This window comes from Lithobates pipiens, unplaced genomic scaffold (genome assembly GCF_037356315.1).
Source record: "Lithobates pipiens isolate NorthernLeopardFrog02 unplaced genomic scaffold, aLitPip1_a1.2 Scaffold_16, whole genome shotgun sequence".
Classification (NCBI taxonomy): domain Eukaryota; kingdom Metazoa; phylum Chordata; class Amphibia; order Anura; family Ranidae; genus Lithobates; species Lithobates pipiens.
In genome coordinates, this window is record NW_027507748.1 from 44,509,235 (window position 1) to 44,528,843 (window position 19,609).

The following is a 19,609-nucleotide window of genomic DNA, read 5'->3' on the forward strand; positions in this document are numbered from 1 at the left end:
GTAGCATTACCGCGCAATTGTCATTCACAGTGCGACAGCACTGAAAAAGCTGAAAAATGGCCTGGGCAGGAAGTGCCCTGTAGGCAAGTGGTTAATAAAACTCTGTTTATTGAATATGAATAAAGTATATTTGAGGTAGTAGATCAGTGCATCTACTTCACATGCATGTCTGCATAAAATGTAATACACCCAAAGGGCTGCGCATATTTTTGGCTGTGCGTTTGGCTGTACTGTTGCATAGTGGTTCTGCTGATTTGTGATGTTCATACCAGAGTAGTTGGGGAGTTAGGAAGGATAAAGTCCATTGCTGTGGCTGCTCTAGGTAATGGGTCCCGTTGGAGGGGCATGCAGACAGTGAAACAGACTACATAGTACACCGCCCTCCTCTCTGCACAGCTCCCACTATGGATGGCCCCAGACTGGGTTGGTTCCCCTGTATTTATGCCCTACCTATAGAGAAGTGACACATATAAAGGGGAAGCCATGTCACAAAATATATCAACCCCCTACATGCACCAGCCAAGACTTAAAGGTAAACCTACAAAAATGCAGCTTAACAGGAAAAAACCTTCTACCAAGTAAGCACCTCTTTACATACGCTCTCATGGATCTCATCTGAGTGAGGGTGGGATAGTTTAGGTCTGGGCAAAGAGGCTAAAAGTGTACTTATTCTTTAAGTCACACATTTGGAGGAAAATATCCTCATAGAGCCTCATCAGCGCCAACAACATGTGCAGCCTGTAAAAAATATTAATTACTATTTCAAAAAAATGTTTTTTCAACTATTCATAGATGAGGCTCAGTGCTCGGTGAGTCCCGCTGACAGAATAGAGTGCGGATATCCAGGAATTAGTTCTGAGGAATGCCATGACAGAGAATGCTGCTTTGACCCATCTATTCCCGGGGTCAAATGGTGCTTCCGCTCAAACGACTACAGTAAGGGTTTTTCCTATACTATAATTTCTATTAATATTATTATAATACGCTATTTTTATAGTGCCAACATTTTCTGCAGCTCTATACAAATAAACACAGTATAAGTACATGAAATTGGCTTGTTATTAGCCTCTCACAATCCCCTATGTAGCCGAGCTCAGACTGGGAAAGAAAGAACCAACCCAAAGAGCCAGTCATATATGCTAAAGTGGTCATGTGCAGTGCTGGTCATCTTACTTTAAAAAAGTAATTAGTTAAGTTACAAATTACTTCTCCCAAAAATGAATTGTGTTAGTAACTCGGTTACTACATTGGAAAAGTAATTAGTAATTAGGAATTGAATGTCACCGCCTCCATCGGCGAGACTGACACCTTGCTAGCCCGTTGCCTGGTATGGATTTAAAGGGGAACCCCTACACCAAAAAAACGGCGTGGGGTCCCCCCAAAGTCCATAGCAGACCCTTATCCAAGCATGCAGCCCGGCTGGTCAGTAAAGGGGTTGGGAATGAGTGAGTGCCCCCCCTCCTGAGCCATACCAGACCGCGTGCCCTCAACATGGGGGGGTGCTTTGGGGCCCCCTACCCCAAAGCACCTTGTCCCCATGTTGATGTTGCCTCTTCCCAACAACCCTGTCCTGCTCTTTTACTAGCAGAGGAGCCCGGCTTTCTCCTTCGTCGCCGCCGCCGTCCGGGGGTCTTCTTCCGCCTTCGGGGGTCTTGTCCCACTCTTCGCTTCTTCTGCCGGGCCTCCACTATCTTCTTACAGTTCTTTTACTAGCAGAGGAGCCCGGCTTTCTCCTTCGTCGCCGCCGCCGTCCGGGGGTCTTCTTCCGCCTTCGGGGGTCTTGTCCCGCTCTTCGCTTCTTCTGCCGGGTCTCCACTATCTTCTTACAGTTCTTTTACTAGCGTTGGCCCGGTCTTCTCCCTTGTCATCGCCTTCTTATTATTATTTTTCTTCTTCCTTTCGATGTTGACGTGACATTCTCTCCGGCCATAATGGCAGGGACGCGTTGTGCGGCGACTAATATAGGCATAAGTGGCAGGGTCACCGGGTGATGTCACATGATGACCCCGCACCTTATGATGTCACAGTGGTCATCAACATGGGGGCAAGGTGCTTTGGGGTGAAGGGGCCGCAGGGCCCCCCTTCCCCAAAGCACCCCCCATGTTGAGGGCATGTGGCCTGGTACGGTTCAGGAGGGGGGGTGCTCGCTCATCCCCACCACCTTTCCATACCGGCCGAGCTGCATGCACGGATAGCAAATTCATACCAGGTGACGGGGATAGCGAGGTGTCAATCTCGCCGATGGAGGCAGCGACATTCACTTCCTTTTCTTGTCCCGTCTACCTGGTCCCGGGCGGTAGATGTAATTGCGTTAATGCCGCCCAAGTAATGGGAACGACGTTACCATGAGGGGAAGAGTAATCAGTTACCCTATAAAGTAACTGTATTAAGTAACTCTGTTTATTTTAACTGAGTTACTTACATCACTGGTCATGTGCTAACGAGGAACATGTTGATAGAAGGAGTGTGCAGAGTGAAAGAGAGATAATCTCATAAGTCTGCTGCTTCTCCTTCTACTGTCCAGTCACTTGGGGAGGGAGTTACTGAATTGGAGCAGAGAAAAATCAGGTCCTCTTTATTGCTACATACAGCTCTTGGGACTGGATGGACAGAAATACAAACCCTTCTTTATTTAACTGCCTGGGCTTCAGACTTCAAGAATAAGTGCACTAATTCTTATAACTTTCCCCTGACCTAAAGGATCCTACCCTACTTACCTTGACCCAATAGCTGCGACCTCCATTGTTTGTTTACATTCAACAGCGAAAGGCTACCTTTCTTTGTCGTGCCTGCACAATTCAGCACTACTTCTATGAAACTTGTCTATGTCCATCTCCCAGCCAGGAGACGGTTCCATAGAAGTCCAAGAGCTTGTAATGTGCAGGTGCGGCCAGAAGAGGGAGCCTATCATCGCTTAATGTAAACCAACTCTGGTGCCCATGCTCATTGGATCTAATCTGAGTAATGCCATGTACACACGATAGGACATTCAGACAACAGAATCCGTCAGATTTTTTCCGATGGATGTTGGCTCAAACTTGTCTTGCATACACACGGTCGCACAAAGTTGTCAGAAATTCCAATCGTCAAGAACAAAGTTACGTATAGCACATACGACGGGACTATAAAGAGTACGTTTAATAGCCAGTAGCCAATAGCTTTTGTCTCGTAATTTATTCTGAGCATACGTGGCACTTTGTGCGTCAGATTTGTATACACACAATCGGGATTTAAACTAACGGATTTTGTTGTCGGAAAATTTTAGATCCAGCTCTCAAACTTTGTGTGTCGGAAATTCAGATGGAAAAATCAGATGGAGCCCACACACGATCGGAATTTCCAACAACACATTCTGATCACACATTTTCCGTCGGAAAGTCTGATCGTGTGTACAGGGCATAAGGGTGAGTTTGTTTGGGTCCGGTGCTATACACTTATTTTTCAGGTCACACATTTGGAGGAAAATGTCCTCATAGTTCCTCATAAAAGCCAAAAACATCTATGTGCAGCCTGTAAACATTATTTATTGCTATTTCAAAAATAATATCTTCAATTATTCTTCATAGATAAGGTTCAGTGCTCGGTGAGTCCCGCTGACAGAACAGACTGCGGATATCCAGGAATTAGTTCTGAAGAATGCCATTCTAGAGGATGCTGCTTTGACCCATCTATTCCCGGGGTCAAATGGTGCTTCTTCTCCAAAAGCTACAGTAAGAGTTATTCCTATACGTACAATCTAAAACAGAAGAGCAAGTAATACAGTTGACGTAGAAAATAAAATTCAGCTCTGAGGCAGGCTAGGCTTCCCCAAAGAGGTGAGTTTTTAAAGATCACCTAAAGTTGGAGTAGGAGCTAGTGGGAGAGATTGGGATAGGAAGTTCCAGTAGAACAGAGAGGCATTGAAGAAGTCTTGAGCATAGGAGTTGGTGATGAGATTACTGGACAGCAACGGTGAAAGGTTTCCTGGTCAAACCTGCACATTACAGCTCCCCTTCAATGGGGCTAATCTACTTCCATTTCCCAGCAAAGAGATGTTCCCATAGAAGTCCAAGGGCCTATAATGTGCAGATTCAGCCAGGGGGGGAAGCCATTCACCACATAAACGTTCAGCCTTAATGCCACAATGCACTTACAGCATCAAACCCTTCCTGAAGGACTGTGTCTTCCTCTTCACTACTCCAGCTGGTGACATGGTCTGTTCCTACCTGTCTGTCCGCATGACTTTTTAGCATTTTTAGAAAGCAACACTTAGTACAACATACTTAACTCTACTACCTTGACTCAGATCTTTACAATTTACCATGTTATTATGTTCCACCATTAGCTGCATAGGGAAGGCATTATATTTCACCCAGCAAGCCTTGCACCCCAGTGGGCTCCAATTTGGAAACCCAGTTATTAAGGGAGGAACATAAAGTATCAACTGTTTCCTCACTACCAAGGCCTCTGTCATCTGCCTTCTGTCCTTCCAGTGCACTAATTACTCAACAATTAACCAGGTTACACTTGTTGCCAGATATCTCAGTCTTTACAACCCTTAAATGTGAACTCACTTTTCTTCTAAACCCGGAGAGTTAAAGAGACAGTAACTTCACTCACAGTTTTTTGTGATACACAATAACTACCCATCACTATATTTCATGATCGTAGTTGCCCCACAGCCAGACACAAAAGTCACATTCAGATTTAGGGTAACTGTGGGATTCTCCAATAACTTTTATTGTGAACCTGAACCGATCTCGGCCGGCAACAAGATGATTGAGAGTATTTATACACACACCCAACACCATCTGGGCAGTTCTCCCCAGGGATTGAATAGGCCTGCATAAATATTCAGCTGCTGCTTACACTCTCCCAGCCCACTATCGTCCAGAACCTTTCCAGGCAGACAGGGGGAAACAGTCAACCCTGCAGTCAGTGAAACACAGAACTGACCAAAACAATCACATCTACACTGATTATAGTGAGCGAGAACTAAATGTACTTAACTTAGAACCTCTCTCAGAGGGTGCTACACACTTATTGTTTAGGTCACACATTTGGAGGAAAATGTCCTCATACTTCCTCATAAAAGCCAAAAAACTTCTATGTGCAGCCTGTAAACATTATTAATTACTATTTCAATAAAAAAATATTTTCAATTCTTCATAGATAATGCTCAGTGCTCGGTGAGTCCGGCTGACAGAAAAGAATGTGGGTATCCAGGAATTAGTTCCAAAGAATGCCTTTCCAGAGGATGCTGCTTTGACTCATCTATTCCCGGGGTCAAATGGTGCTTCCACAAAAAGATCTACAGTAAGGCTTTTTCCTATGCTGTGATTTCCATTATTATTATAATACACTACTTTTATAGGGGCAACAGTTTCTGCAGCTCTCTACAATAAAAACAGGGTAAGTACCTGAATTCAACTTGATATTCGCCTCTCAGTCCCTTATGTAGCAGAGCTCAGCCTGGCAGAGGAAGAAGCAACCCAAAGAGCCAGTCATATATGCTACAGAGGTCATGTGCTATATGAGTGAGGGTGGGATTGTTTAGGTTAAGGTCCGGTTCACACAGCGAGGCGCGGCGAGGCGTCTCCGACTTGCCTCGCCGCGACCTGCGGGGACCTCAGTGGCGATTTGCAGAGGACTTCTGTATAGAAGTCAATGCAAGTCGCCCCCGAAGTCGCCCAGAAGTAGTACAGGAACCTTTTTTCTGAGTCGGAGCGACTCGAGTCGCTCCTCTCAGAACGGTTCCATTGTACAGAACGGGGGCGACTTGTCGCCTCGCATCGCCTCGCTGTGTGAACCGGCCCTTAGTCAAATGGCCAAAAAGTGCACTCTGTCTGAAAGTGCAATTCCTCTTTATGTCGTTTGGTTAAAAAATTAGTTCTTCGCGCTGAAAACTATTATGTGCAGCCTGTAAACATTATTGCTATTTCAAAAATAATATTTTCAGTTATCCTTCATAGATACGGCTCAGTGCTCGGTGAGTCCAGCTGACAGAACAGACTGCGGCTATCCAGGAATTAGTTCCGAAGAATGCCAATCCAGAGGATGTTGCTTCAACTCATCTATTCCCGGGGTCAAATGGTGCTTCTTCCCCAATGAGTACAGTAAGGATCATTTTGATAATCGTAATCTACTCTGATAGCCCTAACTAAAATCTAGTGGAACCAATTGCCTCCAGAAGGCACCTAATTATTAAATAGAGTCCACCTGTGTGTAATGTAATCTCAGTATAACTACAGCTGTTCTGTGAAGCCCTCATGGGGTTTGTTAGACAACCTTAGTGAACAAACAGCATCATGAAAGCCAAGGGACATGCCAGACAGGTCAGGGATAAAGTTGTGGGGAAGTTTAAAGCAGGGTTAGGTTATAAAAAAGTACACCAAGCTTTGATCATCTCACAGAGCACTGTTCAATCGATCATCGAAAAATGGAAAGAATATGGCACAACTGCAAACCTTCCAAGACATGGCCGTCCATCTAAACTGACAGGCCGGGCAAGGAGAGCATTCATCAGAGAAGAGCCAAGAGGCCCATGGTAACTCTGGAGGAGCTGCAGAGATCCACAGCTCAAGTGGGAGAATCTGTCCACAGGACAACTATTAGTCGTGCACTTCACAAATCTGGCCTTTATGGAAAGTGGCAAGAAGAAAGACATTGGTGAAAGAAAGGCATAAGAAGTCCCTTTTGCAGTCTGCGAGAAGCCATGTGGGGGACACAGAAAACATGTGGAAGAAGGTGCTCTGGTCAGATGAGACCAAAATTGAACTTTTTGGCATAAAAGCAAAACGCTATGTGTGGCGGAAAACTAAAACTGCACATCACCCTGAACACACCAGCCCCACCGTGAAACATGATAGTGGAAGCATCAGGTTGTGGGGATGCTTTTCTTCAGCAGGGACAGGGAAGCTGGTCAGAGTTAATGGAAAGATGGATGGAGCCAAGTACAGGGCAATCCTAGAAGAAAACCTTTTAGAATTTGCAAAAGACTTGAGATTGGGGTGGAGGTTCACCTTCCAGCAGGGCATTGACCCTAAACATACAGGCAGAGCTACAATGGAATGGTTTAGATCAAAGCATATTCATGTGTTAGAATGGCCCATTCCAAGTCCAGACCTACATCCAATAGGGAATCTGTGGCAAGACTTGAAAATTGATGTTCACAGACACTCTCCATCAAATCTGACAAAGCCTGAGCTATTTTGCAAAGAATGGGCAAAAATGTCCCTCTCTAGATGTGCTAAGTTGGTAGAGACATCCCCAAAAAGACTTGCAGTTGTAATTGCAGCACAAAGTGGTTCTACAAAGTATTGACACACTTTTCAGATATTTAGTTGTAAAAAAAATTGAAAACCATTTATCATTTTCATTCCACTTCACAATTATGTTCCACTTTGTTTTGGTCTATCACATAAAATAACAATAAAATACATTTACATTTTTGGTTGTAACATGATAAAATGTGGAAAATTGCAAGGAGTATGAATACTTTTTCAAGGCACTGTACTTCTATCTCCCAGTAAGAAGATAGTCCCATAGAAGTCCAAGGGCCTGTAATATGTAGGCACAGCCAGGAGAGGAAGTCATTCACCACTGAATGTAAACAAATTCTGCAGGTTGTGTGTGAGCAGGTCAGGCCAGCTGTAGCCCCATGACCTTGTCCCCTATGGGCCGCTAGGGAGTATTACATGAAATTCATGATTTTATCAATCAACATAACACAGACTGTCTCTTCATCACAGAAAGCGGGTTAACATCTGAATGTAACACCATTCTAGCAGAGTTAGTGCCTGAGAACTACTGCATCCTAACTGAGCACAGAGTCGGTCAAAGAGGAGGCGGCCTAGCAGTGATCTACAAATCTCACCTCACGTTCACAAAACCAACTTTACAGAGCTCACTGCCATTCATGGAAACACTCACACTTCAATGTCAAACAGCATCCCAGGACACCTTTCACATACTACTGTACTACAGACCACCGGGACCAAAGACACTTCCTTGCGCCTTTTATCAAATCTCTACATACACCTTGAAAATCAAAAAATCTCCTGCTACTTGGGGACTTTAATCTCTAGGCAAACTCCTCCCAGGACTCCATCGCTACCACTTGCACCACCCAACTGGAAGCACTGGGCCTTAGACATGTACACACTGAAATATTTAATTTTGTAATTTCGTTTTCATCCGAAAAATACATTTATTTAGTTACTCCCAAAATTCATTTTTATTTTGTTTCGTTAGGAAATGAATTCGTCCAAAAATCCGAAATAATTAAGGTCGAATCTGTCATTGAAGGCTTATGGTGTCTTAGTGTATGACGCTGCAATCGTACATTTCCAGTCGAATGTTCCGCCTACAAACTACAGTAGAATTCTAATGTTGTGTGACACTAGTAATAATTATATTTATTTATTATTATTACTAGTCAACCAACATTAGAATTCTTCTATAGCCTATGGGTAGACCATTTGACCATAAATGTCCACTCGCGGTGACTGCTTCGTCGAATCTTCATGTCAAATCTTTTCTCTCTATGTCGAATAATGTTGAACTAATAGAGTTAGGTTAGGCACCTTTTTTGCTATTGTCTCTATAATGTCAAATCTTTTCTCTCTGTGTCGAATCTTTTCTCTCTATGTAGAATAATCTTGAACTAATAGAGCTAAAGTTACGGGCATTCAACCACAGGTTCGCTGGACACAGATCTATATCGAACTGTTGTGACAATGAAAATGAAAATAAAGCATTTGTTTATGTCGGATCTTTCGGTTTTTGTATTCTACGCGTTCGTTATCGTTTGTTAAGACGATAACGAAAATACCCGAAATTCGGACAAAAATGCATTCGAATGAATGCACATGTCTACTAGGCCTGCAGAAACTGATAAATGCTCCCACGAATGATTCGGGCCATACCCTCAACCTCATCTTGACACAAACATGGATATTAACACACTGGATAACATGCCATTACCTTGGACTGACCACCACGTGATCAAATTCAAAATAAACATCACTTCCCAAATACCAACACACTCAACGACAATACACTGGACAAGATCAGAGAAGAAACTATACTCACACAACTCTTCAAAACTACACTATCCAACATAATAGCGGTGTTAAAACAAAATTACTCAACTGAAGACACACTCAACTCCCTTAACACAGCATTATTACAGACAGCAGACACAGTCGCACCAATACGCAGAGCACCCCTGTCACCCATGCTCTTTAACATCTATCTCTGCCCACTCCTCAAAATCATCAGCAACCAGGATCTACTTTATTAATCCTATGTGGATGACATCCAACTCTACCTACGCATCATCAACAAAAAAGACCAATACCAGGCACTAGAAAACCGTCTCTCATTGATCGACGATTGGATGACGGAGAGCTCCCTTAAACTCAACGGATCCAAAACAGAACTCCTCTTCCTCCATGCAAACTGAAACAAAAGCCCTGGCATGATGTCCACACCACTCACCATTCTCGGAGAACCAATTACCCCCAGCACTAAAGCCAAAAGCCGTCATCTTTGACTAATTCGTGGATGACATAATTTTAACTTTGACAAAGCCAGAAAAGTCTCTGCCTAAGGTTCAACAAGCTTTAGATAACTTTGGATCCATCTCCCATTATAAGATTAATAGCGATAAATGTTTTGCCTTACCAATGAACATCCCACCAAAAACGTTTGACCTCCTAAGCTTCAACCACAAGTATAATTGGGACGAGCCATCTATCTCATACCTAGGAGTCCAACTGTCCTACCCAACCTCCAAACTAACTCCTAACCCAAATTCAAGATGATCTTCAAAAAAAATACAAAAAAACAAACTGTCAACCCCTTTATTACACAAGGATTCAACTTCTATTCTACACTACCTGATAAAAATAAGATTATAGTAACAAACAAAACAGATTGGGAGATTAAAACACTTCAATCCTAATGGTAAATTAGTTCTTCCTGCAAAAAGCTGGCAATTTCTTTTGTCAAAGAACAGGTTAAATACTAAAGGTAGATCTTTTTTTTATAATTTGATGTCCTCATTTCCTATAAACGAGAAAAGCACTAACATGGTCAAATGGGAAAAAGAATTAAGCCAAACTTTCTCTTGGAGGTCATGGCAAACAGCCATCAAAATAAATGACTCCCAACATCTTACATTGAACACTCAGAAAACTCCCAAAAAATATTAAATCGCTGGTACTTGACACCTTACAAACTTTCCAAATATACCCATCCTCCTCACCCATTTGTTGGAGATGTGACCACCAATTGGGTACACTGTACCATACATTTTGGAATTGCTAAAATCTTTCCAGCTTCTGGAATGCAATTTCATCCTTTATTGCATCCCTAATACCGCGTACACACGACCGGACTTTTCGAGGGACCAGGTCCGATGGTCTTTCCGACGGACTTTCGGCGGAGTTCCGATGGACTTTCTGAATGAATGGACTTGGCCACACACAATCACACCAAAGTCCAACAGATTCGAAGGTGATGACGTACGACTGGACTAGAATGAGGAAGTTCATAGCCGGTAGCCAATAGCTACACTAGCGTCGGTTTTTGTCCGTCGGACTAGCATACACACGAACGGATTTCTCAGTCCGGCGGAGTTCCGGTGGAAAAATTTAAAACATGTTCTATTTCTAAAGTCCGCCAGATTTTTGGCAAGCAAAGACCCGATGGAGCCCACACACGATCGAATTGTCCAACGGACTCGTTCCATCCGACCTTTGCTGTCAAAAAGTCCGGTCGTGTGAATGTGGCATTACGGGTAACCCAATTCCACTCACTCCTGCAATAACCCTATTGGGAATTAATCATGACATCTATCCTCTGACCTGAACGGTTGTTGCCAATGTCTTAATAGCAGCTAGGCTTACCATAGCCAAGCTTTGGAAATCCAACACTGCTTCCAATCTTACTGATGTAATTTTGAGACCTAATACACAGGCTCATGATGAATTTATGTTAGCTCACAAGAATTTCAACACCAGCAAATTCAAAAATATCTGGAAAGTCTGGCTGTTACACCCCAGGCACCAACATTTCTTAAAGATTTCAACAAGCGTTGAAATGTTCTCTTTACTTGAAGAATCAAGAACGTAGCTCCCACTTCCTACCTTCCCCTCCCCACTATACTATAAGGAACTATTCCTATTGACAGTATGGTCCCATTGGGGTCAATAGGTCCTTATTGTTCCTAACAGTGAGAACATATGCCAATATTAATCTATTGACCTAATTTGAATGTAGGTCTTAATGCTTAAACATTATATTCATATATTTTTCTGTTCTTATATCTAACTGAATATGTACCAAAAGTACTTGTTATATATATCAATTTTGATACTTTAATACAAATTTAAAGTTTAAAAAAAATACGACTTAAACTAAAATGGCATTTTAGTCAAAACACTAAAATATGACTAAAACTAAAATGGCATTTTAGTCAAAAGACTATAACTAATACTAAATCAAAATTTGATGTAAATATTAACACTGTTGCAAAAATATACCTGCACTAGAAAAAAAACTATTTACACTTCTAGCGCTAGAGGGTTGTACATAAGCTCTACTAAACGGGAAGTGACATTCAAACAGGGGAAGCCATGTAACAAAACATATTAACCCCCTACATGCACCAACCAAGACTTAAAGGTAAACTTATGAAAATGCAGCTTAGCATCAACAACATTCTACCAAGTACCTTCTTACATGCATTCTTGTAGATCTCAGTGAGTGAAGGTGGGATAGTTTAGGTCAGGGAAAAAAGGCTAAAAGTGTATTTATTTTTAAGTCACACATTTCCAGGAAAATGTCCTCATAGTTCCTCATCAGCGCCAACAACATATGCAGCCTGTAAAAATTATTAATTGCTATTTAAAAAATAATATTTTTCAATTATTCTTCATAGATAAGGCTCAGTGCTCAGTGAGTCCGGCTGATAGAATAGAGTGCGGATATCCAGGAATTAGTTCTGTGGAATGCCAATCCAGGGGATGCTGCTTTGACCCATCCATTCCCGGGGTTAAATGGTGCTTCCGCTCCAACGACTACAGTAAGGGTTTTTCCTATACTATCATTTCCATTAATATTCTTATAATACACAATTTTTATAGTGCCAACAGTTTTTGCAGCACTTTACAATAACAAACAGTGTAAGGACCCGAATTCGACTTGATATTAGCATCTCTCAGTCCCTTATGTAGCAGAGCTCAGACTGGCAGAGAAAGAAGCAACCCAAAGAGCCAGTCATATAGGCTAAAGTGGTCATGTGCTAACAAGGAACATGCTGATAGGAGGAGTGTGCAGAGTGACAAAGATAATATCATCAGTCCAATGCTTCTCCTTCTACTGTCCAGTCACTGGGGGAGGGGGTTACTGAACTGCAGCAGAAAAAAAATCAGGTCCTCCTTATTGCTAGATACAGCTGTGCATTGGGCAGAGCTGTGTAGATCTTGGGATTGGATGGACAGAAATACAAATCCTTTGTCAAATAAAATACTTTAACTGCCTGGGCTTCAGACTTCAAGAATAAGTGCACTTATTCTTTTGAATCTCCCCTAACCTAAAGGATCCTACCCTACGTACCATGACCCAGTAGCTGCAACCTCCATTGTTTGTTTATATTCAACAGTGAAAGGCTCCCTTTCTTGGTCACGCCTGCACAATTCAGCACTATCTCTATGAAGCTTGTCTATGTCTATCTCCCAGCCAGGAGATGGTTCTATACAAGTCCAAGAGCTTGTAATGTGCAGGTGCGGCCAGAAGAGGGAGTCTGTCATTGCTGAATGTAAAACAACTCTTGTGTCCATGCTCATTGGATCCAATCATAGTAAGGGTGGGATTGTTTAGGTTCAGTCAAGGGGGCAAAAAGTACACTTTGTCTGAAAGTGTACTTACTATTTAAGACGTGTGGTTCGGAAAAGGAATTCCTCATAAACCCCAAACAACTTTAATGTGCAGCCTGTAAACATTATTTATTGCTATTTCAAAAATATTATCTTCAATTTTCCTTCATAGATAAGGTTCAGTGCTCGGTGAGTCCGGCTGACAGAACAGACTGCGGATATCCAGGAATTAGTTCTGAAGAATGCCATTCTAGAGGATGCTGCTTTGACCAATCTATTCCCGGGGTCAAATGGTGCTTCTTCTCCAAAACCTACAGTAAGAGTTATTCCTATACAGTACTTACAATCTAAAACAGAAGAGCAAGTAATACAGTTGATGTAGAAAATAAAATTCAGCTCTGAGGCCGGATAGGCTTCTCTAAAGAGGTGAGTTTTCAGAGATCACCTAAAGGTGGAGTAGGACATAGCCGGAGAGATTTGGGTAGGAAGTTCCAGTAGAAGAGGGGGGCCTTGAAGAAGTCCTGAGCATAGGAGTTGGTGATGAGAGAACTGGACAGCAATGGTGAAAGGTTTCCTGGTCACGTCTGCACATTACAGCTCCACCTCGATGGGGCTAATCTACTTCCATCTTCCATGTTCCCATAGACGTCAAAGTGCCTATAATGTGCAGATACAGCCAAGGGAGGTAGCCGTTTACCATGTAAACTTTCAGCCTTCATGACACAATGCACTTACAGCATCAAACCCTTCCTGAAGGACTGTGTCTTCTTCACTACTTCAGCTGTGGACATGGTCTGTTCCTACCTGTCTGTGTGCACATGACTTTGTAGCATTTTAAGAAAGTAACACTTAGTAAATACTTAATTCCACCACCTTGACTCAGATCTTTACAATGTACCATTCTATCATGTTCCACCATTAGGAAAATTTGGAAAGTGGAGGTGCAGGGGCAGTTGCTAACGCTGACCCATATACGTCCACACCTAAAAAATCATATGGACTATCTCGGTACTTGATAATAGATAACAAATGATTGATAATAAAAATATGTTTAATACAGACAGAAAATTTATAAATATCACACCTCTCCCTTCGAACACGTTAACTCTGTGGTGTCTGGTTCCCCTTCCACCCTGTCATGCCAGCCCTTCACTTGATTTGTTCCTCTTAGCTCCAGGCCCTCCTATCCTGGTCTACCAATAAAGCCTGCTTATTTCTTTAAACAGTGTCTGCAGTCTTTACACGCCCACTGGGAGTTCCCAGGTAAGGTATTCTGGGGGTGTTAGCGGGGTGAGGCCTCACCCAGGGCTAGAGAAACCCAAAATTACCAGCAGCTCCTACTGGAGTAGTGCTAAAGTTGTTCAAGCTGTTTAATGTTAATAGAACCACAGTTCACTCAATTTGGTGTTGTCTACTCATTGTCAGGGGTGTGTCAGAGAGGTTTAAGCTGTAACATTTGGAGTCCCTGCTCCAAATTCTACTCAGAGGGTTGTTTTTTCAGTGAGTCTTTCAGGAGTGTGCTACATACACATCACTATACTTCATGATTCTCTCTTCCTGGTAAATGATAAAGACAACTTCTTTAACAAAACTCTGTTTACTGAATATGAATAAAGTATACTTGAGATTAGTGATGGACGAACTTCCGACGGGACGTTTCGCGAGCGCGGACCGCGAACACGGCCGAAAGTTCGCGAACCGCAAAGTTTGCGGCGGGCCCCATTGACTTCAATGGCAGGCGAACTTTAAAAATCTCCAGGTCATATTTCCAGCCACAAAATACTTACTAGCTGTGCACACATAGTCCCGCCATATGGCCACTGACATAACACATGTATGACGTGAATCTGGGATCAACAACTATAAGCATTCTTTTTTTATGTGTGAAATTTTGACAATTCAGGACTCAGGAGCGCATGAAGGCAATGGAGGAGAGGAAAGGTCAGCGTAGGCTATGACGAGGGTGCAGGAGATGATCACCAGCACCGTGATATAGAGCACTGACACCAGCACCATGATAAGAGTGCACTGACACCAGCACCGAGATATAGAGCACTGACACCAGCACCGTGATATAGAGCACTGACACCAGCACCGTGATATAGAGCACTGACACCAGCACCGTGATAGAGTGCACTGACACCAGCAACGTGAATAGGGCAGCAATCTGCAGCAGTGCACCACAACCCTATATATTGTACACCTATAGCAGTCCTTACAAGGACCTTTGTGGACCAAGTAGCTAGTTATTTGCAGACTGTACCTCAGTCCCTACACTGATAAAGGACTGCTGCAGAATAGGGCAGCAATCTGCAGCAGTGCACCACAACCCTATATATTGTACACCTATAGCAGTCCTTACAAGGAAATAAATAAATATAGAGTCCTGCGCAAATCGTGCCACTGAAAAAATGGATGAAGAATATAAATATAAAAAATATAAAAAAACAAGAGTCAATAATAAATCATATACATAAACACACCGATGAGTGAAAGTATATGGTGAAAAACCAGAGAAAGAACGGGACCCAATGTTCCAAAATATATAAATCCAGGCTCTCAGAACTCTCACCTCAAGATGGAATAATCAGGCAAAATGAAGATAATCCCAAAATAAACTTCTCCTTTACTTCTCTGTGTATGGTGACCAAGGAATTATAGATGAAGCAGGTAATATACACTTCTGCCACTAGAGGGCCATTTCCACCTCTTGTATGTATTACTGCAGCTGTAACCTCTTATTTCCGTGGTATAAAACTTAAAAAGAACACAGAGGGGAGGAGAGGAGGGAGAGAGAGAGGGGACTCCAATAGTGTAGTGGTTTCAAAAACTGAACAAGTTTATTTAAGAGAAAGCAAAATAGACTCTCACATTTAAAAAGAAATAGTCAAACAGATAGAGATCTGGCGTGTACCGCCAGTCTTACGCTACTTCCGGTTTGTCCTACGGCCACTCCCTACGCGTTACGTCATACCACGTGACTTCCCATGAAGAAGTCACGTGGTATGACGTAACGCGTAGGGAGTGGCCGTAGGACAAACCGGAAGTAGCGTAAGACTGGCGGTACACGCCAGATCTCTATCTGTTTGACTATTTCTTTTTAAATGTGAGAGTCTATTTTGCTTTCTCTTAAATAAACTTGTTCAGTTTTTGAAACCACTACACTATTGGAGTCCCCTCTCTCTCTCCCTCCTCTCCTCCCCTCTGTGTTCTTTTTAAGTTTTATACCACGGAAATAAGAGGTTACAGCTGCAGTAATACATACAAGAGGTGGAAATGGCCCTCTAGTGGCAGAAGTGTATATTACCTGCTTCATCTATAATTCCTTGGTCACCATACACAGAGAAGTAAAGGAGAAGTTTATTTTGGGATTATCTTCATTTTGCCTGATTATTCCATCTTGAGGTGAGAGTTCTGAGAGCCTGGATTTATATATTTTGGAACATTGGGTCCCGTTCTTTTTCTGGTTTTTCACCATATACTTTCACTCATCGGTGTGTTTATGTATATGATTTATTATTGACTCTTGTTTTTTTATATTTTTTATATTTATATTCTTCATCCATTTTTTCAGTGGCACGATTTGCGCAGGACTCTATATTTATTTATTTGATGTGATAGTTTGTGTTTACTATTTTTGTCCCGCTGCATTTTTGTATTATTTAGCAGCACTTGGACTTTTTTCACTCCACTGGTTATTATATATTGTTATATTTTTTATTTTCATGTACTTAGATTTATTTCACGTTTAGCACTTTGTGGCGCGAGGGTCCATTTTACACAGTCCTTACAAGGACCTTTGTGGACCAAGTAGCTAGTGATTTTCAGACTGTACCTCAGTCCCTACACTGATAAAGGACTGCTGCAGAATAGGGCAGCAGTCAAGTATAATATTCTTTCTATATTTGGAAGAAAGTATGTTATACGTGTACAACCCTATATACTGTACACCTATACCAGTCCTTAAAAGGACCTTTGTGGACCTAAAAGTAATAGCTAGTGATTAAACGGACTGTCCCTGCTGCACACAGCGTCCTGTCCCTCCCTGCACTGACAAAAGACAGGCTGCTGCAATCACCAGCACAGCAGTGCACTCAACCCTATATACTGTACTACACCTATACCATACCAGTCCTTAAAAGGACTTTTGTGAACCTAATAGCTAGCAATTTGTGTCACTACAGTCTCTCCCTGCTCCACACAGCATCCTGTCCCTACACTGAAATAAGACAGAATGTAAAATGGCCGCCAGATCAGGTCTATTTATAAGGATGTGTCATCATGGGTCAAAGTTCTTTCACATTGTAAACACATATGTCCGCTGGGCGAACAGCGGCAATAGTCCGCCGATCGGGCGAATTGCGAACACGCAAAATTCACTGCGAAACGACCGTCGAGCGAACAGTTCGGCCATCCCTAATCACTATACTTCATGATTCTCTCTTCCTGGTAAATGATAAAGACAACTTCTTTAACAAAACTCTGTTTACGGAATATGAATATTGAATAAAGTATACTCGAGGTAGCACATGAGTACATCTACTTCATTTTCATGGTTGCATAGAACATAATACACCCTATTGGCTGTGCAAATTTTTGGCTGTACGGTTGCAAAGTGGTGCTACTAATTTGTGGTGCTGTTAATACCTGAAAAGTTAGGAAACATAAAGTCCATTGCTGTGGCTGCTCTAAGTAAGGGGTCCCGTTGGAGATGCATGTGGATGGCAAAACATATTACATAGTACACCATTCCTCTCTGCACAGCTCCCACACCAGACAGCCCTGAACAAGGTGCCCTACTAAATGGGAAGTGCAGTGGTACGCCGTAGGGGCTACTGATAAATTGTGGTCCGTGTCTCACCCTGCACAGCCAGGTACAGGAATTCCCAGACATCCAATGGCCAAGAAATAGTCCTTGTACTTTTTTTTGTTGTTTTTATTGAGGGGATTTACATTGGATGGGAATAGGGTATTTATGAATGCCCAGTTGATTGCAGATAAGAAATTAGGGACTGAAACTATATACTGTATACCACCGGTATATACACACTTTTCCTACTCTACCTCCAGCACAAACTTGCTTGTAGAACTACAACACCCAGGACCAGCTAGCACTGAATTGCTTGACACTGGCTCAGCCAGGCCCAATGCAAAAATGCCCTTTTGCAGGCAGAGGCCGCGGGCCCCTATGGTGTAGCAAAAATGGTAGTCTCAGTGCCAGCTGTCCCACGTGGCTACTGAACCCAGCACCACGTCTTCAGGCCCTGCCAGCCCTCCTGGCTGCAGCTGCTTCTTTCCACTGCCCATGCCACCACAGTCCTCTTTACTGGCTTTGCATCCATCCCAGACTGCTTGCTCCCAGTCCTCTCAGGCGTGCCTCCCAGTCCTCCTGACTGTGTGTTGCTCACCAGCCCTCTTGGCTGCACCTTTTTGTTCCTCCTGGAAACTTTTCTGGCAGTGTTCTCCGGCTGTCCTCTCCTTGTTCTTGTGCCTCCTGTCTAGGACACCTTTGTTGGTTGTAGGGTGGGATCATTTAGGTCAGGGCAAAGGGACAAAAAGAGTGTACTTTGTCTTAAAGCACACTTAAGCCCCGTACACACTATCAGATTGTCTGCTGAGTTTTTCCTTCAGATTTACCAAAACCATGTAGTAGAAGGGCCTGCCTGATTGCATACACATTGAAACTCCTAAGGTTTGTCCTCATATTATATGGTTTTGGTAAATCTGAAGGAAAAACTCAGCAGACAATCTGATAGTGTGTACGGGGCTTCACTCTTTAAGTCATACATTTGGAGGAAAATTTCCTCATGGTTCCATAGTGCCAAAAACTTTTAAGTGCAGCATGTAAACATTATTAATTGCTATTTCAAATATATTTTCAATTATTCTTCATAGATACGGCTCAGTGCTCAGTGATTCCAGCTGAGAGAACAGACTGCGGATATCCAGGAATTAGTTCCAAAGAATGCCTTTCCAGAGGATGCTGCTTCAACTCATCTATTCCTGGGGTCAAATGGTGCTTCTACAAAAAGACCTACAGTAAGAGTTTTTCCCATGCTATCATGTCACCGCGTTCTAAACGATCAGACTTTGGTGTGATCATGTGTAGGTAACTCCGTTTCAGTGGAACTCCATCGGAAAAACCGCCAGAGTTTATTCTGACGGAAAAAAACAGTTGTCGGTACGCACCATAAGTACCTGAATTTGACTTGGTATTAGCTTCTCACAATGCCTTTTGTAGTGGAGCTCAGACTGGGGGAGAAAGAAGCATTTGGGCTGTCAGTTACAAAGCTGCAGGGCTTGTGAATAAACTACAAGTGCGCTCACCAGCACCCTCACAGTTTATTCAGAACTAAATCCGTCAGCTGTGGTGGATGATGGTAGTTGTAGTCTATCCATTCACAGGAAACTGTGAATGAATGATGTGGGCATGTGGGCAAAGTCACGGTTTTTGATTTGTGACTGCTGGTGCGGGGAGAGGATCCCCCACCCGTGGTCACAAGGAGGTGGGAATTAGGGGGTGCAGTAGCTGGAACATGTTATATGTTCTACTCTAATATAGGTAGATCTTTTTCTGGAAGGGGAACGTATTCTTTAAGCAGAGCTTTTTTTTTCAGAGAATAGGTACAAGAGCTCACTCTCCCCGACCAACTCCCCGCCCCTAACCACACCCCCATTCCCGCCTTCCTCAGATGAGAGAAGAACAGCAGCACCAAATAATGGGTGTGTTCAAGGATTAGAACTGT

General features: G+C 42.8%; 1 protein-coding gene across 9 annotated transcripts in view; it reads left to right on the plus strand.

Annotated features, from left to right (window-relative positions):
• LOC143981748 (uncharacterized) overlaps positions 1-19,609 on the plus strand; it is a 91,392-nt gene that overhangs the window by 66,686 nt on the left and 5,097 nt on the right. For 4 of the 9 annotated variants that reach the window (XM_077479807.1, XM_077479814.1, XM_077479808.1 and 1 more), the window contains 7 exons: positions 793-936; positions 3,567-3,710; positions 5,152-5,295; positions 5,952-6,095; positions 11,927-12,070; positions 13,036-13,179; positions 18,759-18,902. In XM_077479807.1, the coding sequence (XP_077335933.1) occupies positions 793-936; positions 3,567-3,710; positions 5,152-5,295; positions 5,952-6,095; positions 11,927-12,070; positions 13,036-13,179; positions 18,759-18,902 (1,008 nt within the window). The remainder of the gene's footprint in view (positions 1-792; positions 937-3,566; positions 3,711-5,151; positions 5,296-5,951; positions 6,096-11,926; positions 12,071-13,035; positions 13,180-18,758; positions 18,903-19,609) is intronic. The other 5 variants (XM_077479809.1, XM_077479815.1, XM_077479811.1 and 2 more) reach the window with 4 other exon arrangements.